The sequence below is a fragment of the Rhinoderma darwinii genome, chromosome 7, assembly GCF_050947455.1.
Source record: "Rhinoderma darwinii isolate aRhiDar2 chromosome 7, aRhiDar2.hap1, whole genome shotgun sequence".
In the NCBI taxonomy this organism is placed as follows: Eukaryota; Metazoa; Chordata; class Amphibia; order Anura; family Rhinodermatidae; genus Rhinoderma; species Rhinoderma darwinii.
This window is the reverse complement of record NC_134693.1, coordinates 34,489,497-34,503,993: the sequence shown is the minus strand read 5'-3', so window position 1 is coordinate 34,503,993 and position 14,497 is coordinate 34,489,497. Positions and strand designations below refer to the sequence as shown.

General features: G+C 38.9%; 1 protein-coding gene across 1 annotated transcript in view; it reads left to right on the top strand.

The window, feature by feature from the left end:
• The window catches only part of AXDND1 (axonemal dynein light chain domain containing 1), a 51,470-nt gene that overhangs the window by 17,195 nt on the left and 19,778 nt on the right, over positions 1 to 14,497 (top strand). Inside the window, exons 10-17 of the mRNA XM_075832472.1 lie at positions 625 to 729; positions 2,436 to 2,556; positions 5,045 to 5,146; positions 7,512 to 7,678; positions 8,734 to 8,809; positions 9,935 to 10,169; positions 10,420 to 10,633; positions 12,779 to 12,872. Of these exons, the coding sequence (XP_075688587.1) occupies positions 625 to 729; positions 2,436 to 2,556; positions 5,045 to 5,146; positions 7,512 to 7,678; positions 8,734 to 8,809; positions 9,935 to 10,169; positions 10,420 to 10,633; positions 12,779 to 12,872 (1,114 nt within the window). The remainder of the gene's footprint in view (positions 1 to 624; positions 730 to 2,435; positions 2,557 to 5,044; positions 5,147 to 7,511; positions 7,679 to 8,733; positions 8,810 to 9,934; positions 10,170 to 10,419; positions 10,634 to 12,778; positions 12,873 to 14,497) is intronic.

Sequence of the window (14,497 nt, the reverse complement as noted above, 5' to 3'; positions counted from 1 at the left end):
AACACTAGCGTTATTAAAATGTAACATGCGTTTTGAAAGGCGTTTTTCATTTGGTGTAATTACGTACATGATTTTTTTTTCTGGCATTTTGTAGTCCTATAGAGAAGCCTGTAGGAAAAAAAAACCCTAAAAAGTCCACTACGCTATTCATTCCTCTAAAAAAAAAAAAAGGTATACTGACATATACCAGCCTGACAGAGGCCAAAAGGGCACTCTTATGGCATCCTTCAGGCAATTGGAGCCCTATGGACACATTTATCATGTACAGGAGTGTGTGGCATAGAAAAGGTTGGGAACGACTGCTTTAGAGAAATATTTGCATGAATCCTCAAGTAAAAGTGAGCTTATCCCGATGCTTTCTACTATATTTAAGGGAGTTTATTTTTTTTTGTTTCTGTTTTGACTATACTGTACAGTGCAATAGAAAGAGTTTGATTTATGTTCTTGCAGACAATGCCATATATACATTCTCTTGGTATCATGAGCTGTACCACCAGGTGGCACTTGGTTTAGAAGGTTCTTGATTGTCGTATGACATATATGTAGTAACCTAATTCACTGGAATTGTGACGACTGATTTTTGCTGCTCTCTGTATAATAATGTAATGTTGTTGTTCATTTCAGTGAGTTATATCAAGTAAGGGAACATGACTTGCGGGTGAGCAAAGATGCAAAACAAGCACAGGCTGAATTGGCTAAGGCCTTGAACAATGCAAAGAAGAATGCCAAGTAAGATACCAACCAGCATTCTGTATGCCATATAAATATACAGTCTAAATATAAAGCCTCTAAAAATAGTCCTACACCGCACAATTGCACTACCTAAACAATGGGGTCAATGATCTGGTCTTGTAAAAAGGAGACAAGAAGTTCTTCTGAGAATAGAAAGAGCTTCATATACCAATGGAATATTTCCTTGATATGAATGTAAAGGATACTGGGGCAAATTTACTAATACTAAGTTTTAGACAATGTAAACTTAGACCTGACAGTCGGAAGATGCACCAGATTTATCACAGAGGTGCACGCTGCATGATAAATTTGGTGTATCTAGCTTGACATATTAGACACTTTTCTCTTCTTTATACCATCTCTTTGTTGGCTTAGTTTACGCCAGTTTTCTTCTCCACAATTTTGGCGCATTACATCACATAATAAGTCACGCCTCCTTTCTACTAGACCACACTCCCATTCCCACTAATCCACCCTCACTTATCAGAAAATGCAGAGCACAGAATGTACGGCAGAATTCTGGCTCATTTTGAATGGTAAATCTGCCCCTCTGTTCACTGCACATATTGTCTTATAGGCTGATGTCTTCTATGGTGCCAGAAGTATAAAAGACACAGTCCCAGTGCCAAGATACATATATTAACCATTGTCCATACACTGGTTGGTTAAAGACTTGTACAGAATGAGCCTTAGTTAACAGTCAACCATGGACACTTCACAACTTAACTAATATAGATGGAATGTAGCATGTATAACTCCGTGCAAAAAATATTACATTCCTGCCCCAACAAGACAGTCATTGGGGGCAATTTATTAACGACTGATGTTTATTAAACTTGAAGTAAGATGCAGCACGTTTATAAAGAGGCGAACATCTCTTAATAAATTAGTTGCACTTTTTGGCCGCGACATCGCCACAATTGTGGGACAACGACCGCGGTCGTTTGCCATCTATTTCGCCCCATTAGACATAAATTTTTAAAAAACAACATACTCACCTCACTGTTCCTTTACTCACCTTCGGCTCCCTCCGCATTCGAGAGTGGCTCATACAAGGTCCTGCCGCCGAGCAGTGTCAAGGCCTTATCTGCGATACAGCACTTCAACGTCATGATTTCTACATCACATACAACATCCTGACGCTGCCTGTTATCAGGTTGTATGAGCTGTGTCATGCAGAGGGGACTCAGAGGGGATAAGAGGAGCGGTAAGGTGATCATTCATTTATTTTTATTTTATTTCATATTTTTTTTATTTAACCGTCCCATTAAAGGGGGTAGTCTGAGCATGGGGGGGGCAAGGTACAAGAACTAGCATGGGCCCCTACCTTGCTAATGTAGAGTTTAACTATAATTTACGCTAGTTTTTGGCGACCCCGCACCCATTTCTGAAGCCACGCCCCCTTTCCACAAAAGTTGCAAAGGTGGCACAAAAAGGCCAAAAGTCGTAAATTGCAACTTTTGGGTCCTTTTGCAACATTTCTGCGCCATAAAAAAGTTAATTCCCCTCATTGATCTTAGCTTCATAGAAAATAATTATTTTGTTTGCTTTTTTACATGAACAGTCATCATCATTCTGCCAAATGTAACTATTATAACTCACCTGTACAAATGAATAAAAAAAAAACAACATAAATCATACCATCACTATGTAAACAAATGTGCCTGTAAGGTAAATTATAAAATGTTTGATGGCTTGTTTAGTCTTTTAGAAGAGTATCGTGAGTTGTATGAATTACAAAGAAGTCGCCTGGAGAAACAATTACTTCACCTCACTGAAGAAATAGATCTTTGGAGTTCTGCCACCTATAGACTGGCAAGAAAGGTAATGTCTCCCAATGCCTGATGCAGATTGTTCGAAAACACAATAGGGGAGATTTTTTGGCGACTTGTTACAGTTTTCTGTAAAAAAAAAAAAGTAGCACATTTCAGTGAATTTTTGTGACTTTTTTTATTTTATGCTTCTTTTGCCACTTTTCTAAAAAAGTGGATGGGGCTTAGCGGGAGGGGTCTGTGAAACAACATAATTGTATCCAGGGATGCTTTCTAAGGAGCAAAAAAAGAGGCAATTTCCCTGGGGGCTCCATCACTTAGAGCCTCTACCATCTTGTTTCCTCTAGCCATTCCCAGGCACTGCAGGACAGCAAGACATGGAAGTCTTACTGCTCAGCAGAGTTAGTTGATTCAGAAGTGGTTTTGCTTTGTTAAAGGCATTGTCCCATTTAGAAAACCCATTTTCTTATAGCCTATTAGAGAATTCTGAATTAATATAGGGGGGTACTATAGAGAGGTCCTCTGTTCAGTATCCTCATCTCAGTGAAGAGTGGTTACAAAGTGTGTCTCTCATTTTGGAGGACTTGTACTGTCCACAGAAAACCCATTGATTTGAATAGGCACTGAGTTATACTTGATTTCTCCTGTTGGTGGCGCTGCAGGGAAATGTAACACTTTAACACTGCCAGGTTTCCCCACAAATTACCGCTGATTGCTGGGTGTCCCTGCAGGGGGACACTTTGTGATCTGCTTTGAGACCATTCTAACAAGTAGGGATTGTCCAAAGCGGACAACCCCTCAACCCCTTCACGACAACCACCACATATATACGGTGGAGCCCAGATGAGAGGTATGGAGCGGTATCACAGGCTAAGCCTGCTCCATAAGTTGAGCATGTGAGCTGTATGTTACAGCCGACACTTCAGTGCAGGGAGTGTGATCCCGATCATTTAACCCCTTAGATGTTGCAGTCAATAGCGACCTCAGTAATCTAAGCTGTTAGAAGCAGGGGGATGGCTCCCTCTGAAGCCCCATCAGCTCTCTCTGATGTCCCATCGGTGATCGCAGAGTGCCAATGTTTTTCATCGCAGCCTGGGGGCCTAATGAGGGCTTCCAGGTCCATCATCTTTGTGCTCCTATTTTTATATATATATATATATATATATATATATATATATATATATATATTAAAAGTTTTAAAAAAACAACATTTTCCCACTTTCCCCAAAAAGCATTGTAAAAAAATTGGTATCGCGCATCCGTACAATTACGATCTGTTACAATCTAACATTTTTAAATCTGCACAGTAAACGCAGTAAAAAAAAATCAAATGAGAGAATCACTGTATATTTTGATCACCTCATCTCCCACAAAAAATTTTATTAAAAAGGGATCAAATACACCTATGTACCCCAAAATTGTACCAATAAATCTACAGCTAGCCCCACAAAAGAAACAGGCCCTCAGATTTCTCAATTGACGAAAGAATAAAAAAGTTATGGCTCTCAAAATATTGTGACACAAAATGTTAATTTTAACAATTTGTTTTTTCCTTGTAAAAGTAGTAAAACATAAAAAAAAACATATAAATATAGGATCACCGTAATCATATTGACCTACGGTGGGGTATACGGCGGAGCAGACACTCTTTTACCTTCTGTTACACACATGGGTAAGTCCCTTGATTTGACCAGTCAACCCCATGCTATGCATTGTCTTTGATTATAACTGTGGGGTGGTCCATACAGCTAGGTGTACATGCTTGCCCATATATTATAGTGTGTGGCAGGTTGTGAGTGCGGCCTCCGTAACTTTACTAGAGTCATACTTGCTGGTTCATCTTTTAATTTATATATTGTTTGTCCTAATAAAATTTATAACTTTTTATATATTGATACATTGGCGTCAAAGGCTCTTTTGTCTCTTTGTGTTATAACTATCTGTGTATGGAGCTGCCTAGATGATTTTGGGGGGACAGTGGTGCTTTATGCAGTCTCCAGCCATTAATACAACTCTGTTTGGAGTCTATATATTTAATCATATTGACCTGTAGAATAAAGTTAAACCAACAGCCGTCACACGGACCTATGTAGATCAATGGGGCCATTCAGACATGCAGTGTTTTTCACGCAGTGTGTTTCCGTTGCGTGAAACTCACTGCATGTTCTATTCTTGTGCATTTTTTGCAGATCATGCACCTATTGAAGTCAAAGGGTGCGTGAAAATCACGGACACCACACGGACGCACATCCATGTACTGTCCGTAATTCACGCACCAGTGACTTGAAATGCAGAGAAAAAAAGAATAAAAATAAAGAAATGTGCACCAACACTGACAACCACAACTGATGCCACATGGAACAAACACCGATGGCACAAGGAACTGCAACGCATAAATAAAGTGTCAGTTTTTTTGCGGACGCAAAACGGAAACGCTCGTGTGAATCTAGTCTAACACATCATTATAATGTAGGAATATAATCCTGATAGGAGCGGTTAGTGCTATTCTGTAATAAATCTCATCACAACATTTTTCTTAGGTTATAGATGAGAATCAACTACAACTGTCTCGCAGGTTGTATATGAGTGAGAAGACCTGGACGAAGATTGTCCGGCATTTCATTGTACTCCTTGCATCAAATGTAAGTTACTGTCTAAGATAACATCAGATCAGTATATCTATAGGGGAGGTCATTTATCGCTTTCATAGAACGTGCAGAGCATATTGCAATGGATTTGTACTAGTACGAGCATCTGAGCCATTCGATGCACTTTAAGGGTATGTGCACACGCTAGCTACCTTTTACGTCTGAAAAGACAGACTGTTTTCAGGAGAAAACAGCTGCGTCGTTTCAGACGTAAAAGCTCCTCCTTGCATTATGCGAGGCGTCTTTGACGCCCGTAATCTTGAGCTGCTCTTCATTGACTTCAATGAAGAACGGCTCAAATTACGTTGCAAAGAAGTGTCCTGCACTTCTTTGCCGAGGCAGTCATTTTACGCGTCGTCGTTTGACAGCTGTCAAACGACGACGCGTAAATGACAGGTCGTCTGCACAGTATGTCGGCAAACCCATTCAAATGAATGGGCAGATGTTTGCCGACGTATTGTAGCACTATTTTCAGACGTAAAACGAGGCATAATACGCCTTGTTTACGTCTGAAAATAGGTCGTGTGAACCCAGCCTTAAGTTTACACTTGTCTGTGGACCTTGTGTCTGTTTTTCCACTTGCTTCTTTGAGAATTATCATATTTCTTTTCTCTTTCTTATTTGTCCATGTTGTTAGGCATTTTTCACACACACTTTTGTGAAGCGTTTTTTTGGCTAAAACAACGCATCTAAAAAACACAAGTTTTTTAGGAAAATGGTACATGCATTTTTATGCCTCAAGAATGTGTTTAAATACCTCCTGTTTTTTTAGGTGGCAAATCAGGTGATTCAAAGATTCCTCTTGGCAATACATGATTTCTACATGATTACGTTTTTTTGGATAAAAATGCCACAAAATGCTGAAAAAAACGCAAACGCCAACATACAGATGTAGCCATCTTTAACTTGCTTCTGATAACCAGCTGCAGCGTGATATCACACAACAAAAGCCATTGAAAAGTCATTGAAAAAGTCAGGATAAGAGATCTAGCCATTGTTTATTTAATGCGTTAAAAGTCAAGGTAAAGACGGCTACATCTGTAGTGGCGAGTTAAAAAAAGCCAAAAAAAACAAGAAACTTCATTGAATTCCAATATTCTTTTTTACTTTTCCATTCACATGCTGTGTTATATTTCTAGGCCTTGTTCACGCGGCGTATATTCGACACGTTTTTGCCATGTTAATCGCACCGAGAAACACATAAAAAAGCATGATGCAAGCTTCCCATTGACATCAATGGGAAAGCACATTGTAGTGCATACGACGCGTTTTTTTTACGCTCCCGTGTTTAAAAAATGTGTTGTGTAAAAAAAGAAGCGTCAGGTCATTTATTGTCACGTAAAATGTGCTGAAAAGGCGCCTAATTCCCCTAGTCAATTGGAGTCCTAATTAAGCGCCCAAAAAAACACATAAAAAATGCCTGTACTTTTAAAAAAAGCTTTGCAAAAACGCTAGCATTTTTTCATGCGTTTACACGTCGTTTTGTTTGAGCGCCGTGTGAACAAGGCCTTACTAGCAGGTGGGGTTTTAAAAAAACAAAAACAAAGAAGCTTTTAAAGATGTACGGAACAATTTGGTATAAGGGTATGTTCACACGTACGAAAAGAAGTGGCTCAAAATTACGGGGCTGTTTTCAAGAGGAAACAGACTGATTTCATGGCGTTTTTGAAGCTGAAAATGCAGCTTTTTTTAATTTGAAGCTTATTTTGAGGCTTTTTTTTCACGCTACTTCTTTTTATGTCGCTTTTTTACGAGGCGTTGTTTGATTTCAGCAGCGTAAAAATACACCTCATGTGAACAACACCGTGTATTTCCCATTGAAATAATGGGAAACCACAGGCTTATTTTAAGTTTATTTTGGAGCGTTAAGGCTTGCCCACACGTAACGGAATTGCTGCAGAAAATTTCTGCAGCAATTCCAAAGAAAATAGCAGCAAGACACAACATTTCCTGTGGTTTTAACTGCGTTTTTCTCAATGCTGGTAGACGGTGACATCTCCTCTGGAAAAACGCAGCAATTCAGTCCACTTTCCGCAGCAGGAATTGACATTCTGCAGTACGAAAAATACAGCAGATAAATTTTTGCAAGGAAATTTTACGCGTGTGGATGAGATTTATTAAATTTCACCCAGTTTGCTGCTACTGTACTCTGCTGCGTATTTTCTACCCACAATTCCGGGAAAAATGCAATTCCGCTACGTGTGGACAAGCCCTAATACAAGCCTTTTAGCCGCCAAAATAAGTCTGAAAATAAACCATGTGAAGATACGCTTAGACTCTCTCATTAAAGTAAATAGTAGAATTGCCTGTCACAGTCATGTAATAGAATGTATCACATCTGATCATGATCCCATTACAGGACACAAAAGACCTTTCCAAAATCCAGGAGATCACAGAGCGATGGAGAGATCACATGACCCGCTTTCATCTAGAGTTACAGCGCAGTGAAGAGTCCAGCAGAGAAAAGCTACAGATTATCTGTGGAAACTTGAAGAAGTGGCAGCAATATTTTCAGGAGAAAGTTTTGTATGATAAAGTTCCTTATACAATGTTATCAAGAAAACAAGTTATTTTTATATAAAGGTTCTTTTACCTCTAACACGTCACGCTAGTAAATGTGCTAAACTGCGCTATCAAATTCGGTCATTATTAAGTTATGTTGGTAATGCTGAGTTCACACATCGCAGACAAAATGTGTTTTTTGCCGCGAACCACAGCAAAACTGCCAAATTTTGCCACAATTTTTGCAAAATCACAGCAAAATGTTGCGGTTTTGCAGCGGTTCGCAATGTGTGAGGCCAGCCTTATATTATATATTTTACTAGAAAGGCTCCAAAAAACCCAATCTGCTCATGAATGCTGCATAATTATAGAGCATATTTGCTCAAATGACCTATGTAACCTGTCATAATTCTGTCAAGTTTGTTTGGAACAAAATTGCTGGGCTTCTTTTTCAAGCACTGATTTAATCCTACATAAGGTTAGAACTTTGTATCAAGAAGTAACCAGGTTGTCTATGGGCAACATAAGTACGCTTTCAATAGTTTAAAGGGGTTGTCTGGATTCCAAATGAATAGACATTGCCTCATTCAGGACCTCCATCAATCACATGGATCAGAGAAGCTACAAAGAGTGTCTCGCTTCCTCCAAGGATCAGACATATCCGTGCATTTCAAGGATAGTTCATTGGTTTCAATGGGCATTATGCAATGATCAGAGCAGAGATTGTTCCCCTGCAGTCCTACTACAGGGGAATTTACCTTGCGGTAGCACTACGGGGGAACAGTCTCTGCTCTGTCCCACACAAGATTACTGCTGATCGCTGTGGTTACAGCAACATGACAATTTTTCATCAGCTTATCTTCGGGACACGCTTTCAAGAAAAAGCGATTGTAAAACACAGACAACTCCTTTAACACTCAAATGCCCTAACTTTATATTTTAGACAAAATAATTGGCCCCTTTTCTAGTCTTTACACCAGGACAGCAACGCTTTACAATCTGTGGTAAACAAAAATGTAAGGTAAAAAAAGCCTTACCAAGTAATTAACTTCATAAATTTTTCCTCTTATTTGAACCAGTGTGGATTGGCGTTACCATGCGCTACAAGAAGAGGTGGCAATAGCGGTTCTACAAGATGTGAAGAACTGGGAAAATGTACGCAGGTTTCACAGTTGCACAAATTTTATCCTTTGCTCAGCCTGTCAATATAGCTTTTGCATTTTTGGATTGAGTGCCTTTTTAGTTGGTTCTATTCCTTGTTCCCAGGAACCCATATGAGTCATCATTCTCAATTAACAATGTATTTCAGATGTGAAGAAGTTCCATAAATAATATTAAAAAAATCCTTAAAACTCAGCAGAAATACTGCTCAGATAATTCTGATGGTACACGACATTTCTAGCACTAGTTACTGATATGTAGACTATGTTTTTGTGCAGATGGTGCTAGATACCAAATTCATGGCTAACTAAAGACTAGTTAAATCATAAAGGGCCTCTTTATAGGGTACCCAGCTACTGTTAATTGTGAGGTTTGTTTTCCTTGTAATATGTATAAAACATATCTAATAGAATTATAAAGGTTCTGTTTACTCAATATAGTATATCTGGACAAGTGTATTTTTATAACCTTAAGACCCTGGTCACACAATCAATTTTTGATGCAGCACGTTCCGCCGTAGATTTTCCTGAATCTCAAGATTTCAGCTGCAGAGTTGCTGCCTTCATTATTCTGCATTCATTTATCTCCGTAGCATATAAATGGGGAATTAAAAAGCCCATTTACATGGCTGCAGAATTGCAGTTGAATCTGTCCGGTTTTAGGCGCATAAATCTGGACAGAATATACAACATGTGAACATGGTACGTATGTAATGAAGCTTACAGCTCATGCACACTGACATGGCTCTACAGGCTCCGTACAGTGCCGTACAGGCTCCACCCGACTTCCTGTATATGGAGATATTCTCCCCAAGAAGCAAAGCATGAGCTGAAAGACAAGCTAAAGGCTATGTTTTTCCAATAAAGAAACAGTCTCTTGGGGGGTTTGAAAAGTATATCAAGTCAGCAGTCTAGGTAATGAGGACATAATAGAAAGGCTTGCCTAAAACTTTATTTAGCAGCTTATGAGCAAAGAATGAGATAAATCACAGTTTAGGTTTTTGCGTATTTAACCTCTCGTTGTTTTTAGACAAACAAGCAAATAACATGCAATAGCAAGATACATTACTTAACGCAATGGGGGATTTATTTTAAAATGTTGCTTTCAATATGCATGTAGATGCTGGTTGAAGAACAACAACGGTTTGAGGGGAATAATGTCCTAAGTGGTCAGGAGTCTCTAAAAGTTGCCTCTGAATTTCAAAAGGAATGGTCTCAATTAGGAGAGAAATTGCTAAAAAGACATCAAGGCTTGGATGGGAGCCCAGCTCCAGAGCAGGAGGCCATGGACGGCCTGAACAACACCATAGAGGAACTCAGTGAGCAATACAGAATAAGAGTGGAGGGGGAAAATGGTGAGTGACTCTATGATGCAGGTACAGTAATATTCTAATAATCCAACAGATGCTGGATAATCATATTGATTTAGAAAAGTAAAGTAAAATAGTAAATCTCCTCTAGTAGGTACGAGATAATGCAGCCTAGAATAAGATTATATAATCTAACATAAAACACCAAGCATTTATCTGTTGGATAGGTGCTTAAAGGGACATTACAGCAAGGGAATACATTTTTGTGTTTTTTGCCCACCACCTTGATCAACAGGAGTCGCCAAAGGCCTCACGTCTTTTTCAAGCAGCTTAGAGAGCTGGTCATTGCCAATGCAACCACTCAAACATAGTCCCAAAGAAATAAAAGAATCTGATTGGTCAAGCCTATATCATCTGCTTCCTGAGTGGATAACCTATGCAGAAAGAATATTGGAACTAACTGGAAACAAAGAATCAGAAGACACATCCGGTGCGATTACTGTTAAAAAGTAAGGGCAATGCACTAACATATTAAATATATATATATATATATATATATATATATATATATATATATATATATATATATATATATATATATATATATATATCACAAGCAGACAATAAGGGTTGACTGCTTTGCACAATGCCTTTTCAAGCTTCTCCATATAGTGGGGCATGTTGAACTAATAGGGGAGAGGTGTCAGACATTTGGGCCCTTCCCCTATTAGACTTGGCACAAGAACCGTGTCTACTGTGGCTCTTTGCTATTGAACTGCAAGTGTTAAAAGGTTATTCCCATCAAACATATTGATGGCATATCACTAGAATATGTCATCACTTTGCAATCGATTGGGGTTTGACTGCTGGGTCCTCCACCGATCATGAGATTGATCAGCGCTGCGGCCCCTTCACTGTTTTTCCCGGCCACCCGACTATGCAGGAAACAGCAGCCAGCCATATTCACTTGAATGGAACGGTGTTGTAGTTCCCTGCACAGCGACTAGGTGGGAGTACAGGGGCTACAGAGGCGAGGGTCATGGCAGTCGGATTCCCACTGATTGCAATGTGATGGCATATCCTTGCGATATGCCATCACCATGTGTGATGGGAATACCCCTTTTTGAAATGTTTCTAGTACCCACATGTCCTTATCAAGCAAAGCATACAGAATATAGCACATATCGGCTTATATACGCTACTTTTTTGTAGAAATGACACAATTATTGTTTAACTAAAAGTCATATTCCATTGTTATGTTAATGAATTATTTATAGAGTCATAATATTACCTGTCACTATGATGTCATACTGCTGGGGTCTAGCATCATGCCCCTCTCAAAACTGTCAGTTTTAGCATTTTGTCTTACAAGGAGTAATAATACAGAGTGTGCTGAATGTAAATTACAAGAGTAGAGTCTTTAGATGAGAACTGAGCATGTGCAGGAGGCCATCAGACTCATCTCAGGACTCTTCTCTGGTAAATTACATACAGTGCACGCTGTATTATAATGTCTTTTTAGACAAAATGCTAAAACGGACAGTTTAGGAAGCTAAACTATAGGCTTTATAATACATACAGTGGTATTTTCAGTGACTATGTTGAATATACAATGCTGCTATTGTGAATGCATATTGTAAATGCATCACTATAAGACAAGTTCTGCAGAAGTAACACTGCAGCTGGCTTGCTAAGCTTACACTCTTTTGTCCTTTCAATAGGTAAATAACTCAGGATAGATAAAATTTCGTTTTACAGCTTTGTAGAAATTATTAAGGAGATAAGAAGCCATTCTGGCCAGCAAGAGGGACCCATTCTTCTATGCACAAATAGAAGGGTTAATCCCGATATTTTAAAATACTGTAAATTTAAAATAAATGACAGCAGAAAAGGGACAGGTCTTCTTCAATTATAATGAAATAAACCAGCAAATCTAAAGTACAAAACTCTAAGGAATATTTTGGCATCGATTTTGATGCAGAAACCGTGTTGGACTCAGCACCAAAAAACGTCCGAAACATGCGGACGCATTTTTCTTCTGGGGCAACAATTAGCTGCTCATGGGGGAAAAAAAAAGCGGCATGCTATTTCTTGTCGCTGTTTTCCCTTTGACCTCCCATTGAAATCAATGGGAAGCAGAAAAAAAGGTTTTCACAGTGTATTTTCCCTTGGTTCTCAACAGCAATGGGCGAAATGCCACAAAAAACGCAGTGGAAAAAACAGCAAAGAAAGTGCAGGCAGGTCAAAATCTGCCTCAAAATTCCTGAAGGAATTTGAGGCAGATTTTTTTTCTGCCTTTAAAATACTCAGTGTGAACAGGGCCTTAACTAAAGTTTGCAAAAGTGTTCATATTTTTCACAACTGTAATTTCTGGAGGTTCCCAGTGTTTGAAATATGTTAAATAAAGTAGTGATGGGGGCGGTTAATCTGATTAAATAACACCACCCATCCTCATCCCATAAAGAACTGTCTGCCTATGTACCGCAATAGACTGCAACCATATTCAAATAAATGTTTCTGAACATTTGCCATTTATTTAGTTATTAAAATAGCAAATATATGAATAGTCAGCATGTCAGTGTGTTATATCATCTCTGTAGATGCATTTAGTCTGATATGCCTTTGACTAACTACAATAACTCGCATCTAATTAGAGTGGAACTGGAAGAGGTGTTGAAGATGTTGCAGCACTGGGTACTGACCACTACGAATGGAACGGAGAGAGATGATCTGCAGCTCACCCAGGAGGTTTGTAAGCATATGTGCTTAAATAAATACAACTTAAAGAAAGACAAATAACAGTTACTTTATTTCTAGTCAATCATTTAGGCCTAACGCAGACGATGCGTATTACATGTGGATATGCCGCGCATATTTTCAGGCGTCAAATCCGCAGTGTAATACAGTGCCAGCAAAGTAAATGAGATTTCAAGAAATCTCATCTACATGGTGCATATTTTTTCTGCACATAAATTGACCTGCGATGCGTATTTTGAAATCTGAAGCCTGTCAGTTTATCTCGCGTTTCCACATCAAACAACATGTAACAACTACATCTAAAAACACACTATTAGGAGAAGATTTTACATGCGGAATTACCTTCATTTACCTGCGGTTTTGATGTGGATTTACTGCATCGAATTCTGCAACGTGTGCATGTAGCCCTACAGTTCAACTTTAATTTTCTAAATTTCACATAATATATTGTATATAAAATTTAATCTAATAGGCCCGTCGTGTTACTTATAATGCCACTATTGTCACACCAATAAGTTATGCATATCCATTAGCTACATTATCATTTGTAAATTTCTGTCAGAAGAAGTGGGGGTACATTCAGTTACATAGATTCTGTATATAACACATTTATTAGAACAGGGATGTTTAACTGCAAGAGCATAAATGCACATTTATTGATTATCTATCCTGTTCTGCACTTCTTTTATGCATATTGTACTCACTTGCAGTCTGGCCTCTTGTTTGCGTCTGATTAGACACCATCTTGAATTTGAGATATGACCCTGCTTTCTTTCCCTCTGTTCTATGCTATCAATCCCATGATATCTCAGCACAGCCTCACAGAACAAGCTGGGAGTACAGTGTGATTATCCTTCCCTCCATATTCTACTAAATTAACTAAGAGCTTATAAATATAGTGCCAGGGAGGCTGAACTGTGATCCTCTTCATCATAACTGTGGGACAGGAATCTGTCTAATCATCAGCAGTAACTGTAATAGAAGATTGTGCTCCCCTGTGGAGAACTTGTATGGAATAGTCCGTGTAGTTTCATCATACAGGAAGTTCTGGTGTCTGTTTGCGTGACACGTAGATCCCCAAAGACTCAAGCAGAAAAAGCATGTAATCGAAATCTGATTCGGACGGTTGCAATGCAATGTTTCACTGCAACGCACTATTACGGAGCAGGGCGGGAAGGGGATTCAATATAAAATATTGCCTGCCTGCAGCCACCATTAGAAGGAGTTTGGGAGCTAAATGCATACTGTTACACATTGACTGTTGCTATGCAATGGCCCTATTGTGATATATAGTGATGGAAGCAGCAAGAAAAAAAAACTATTGAGAGACTGACACATGGAGTGGCATAATGTAAACACACAGGAAACATTAGTTTTGGGTGGAGGTTCCCTTTAATATAACTTTATAGTAGTCGTGGCTCTATTTATCTGATATAAAGCTCCAAGTCTCATTAATAGACATACATTTAAACATTAAAAATGCAGCTGCTACAGCAATCAATCAATAGAAAGTCTATGAGCCCGTACACCAACTGCTCGGATTTCCGAGGAAAGCCGATCAGAAACAAAGCAGCTCAGCGCTCACCCGAGCGCTTCTGCTGCTCCGTTTTAGCGAT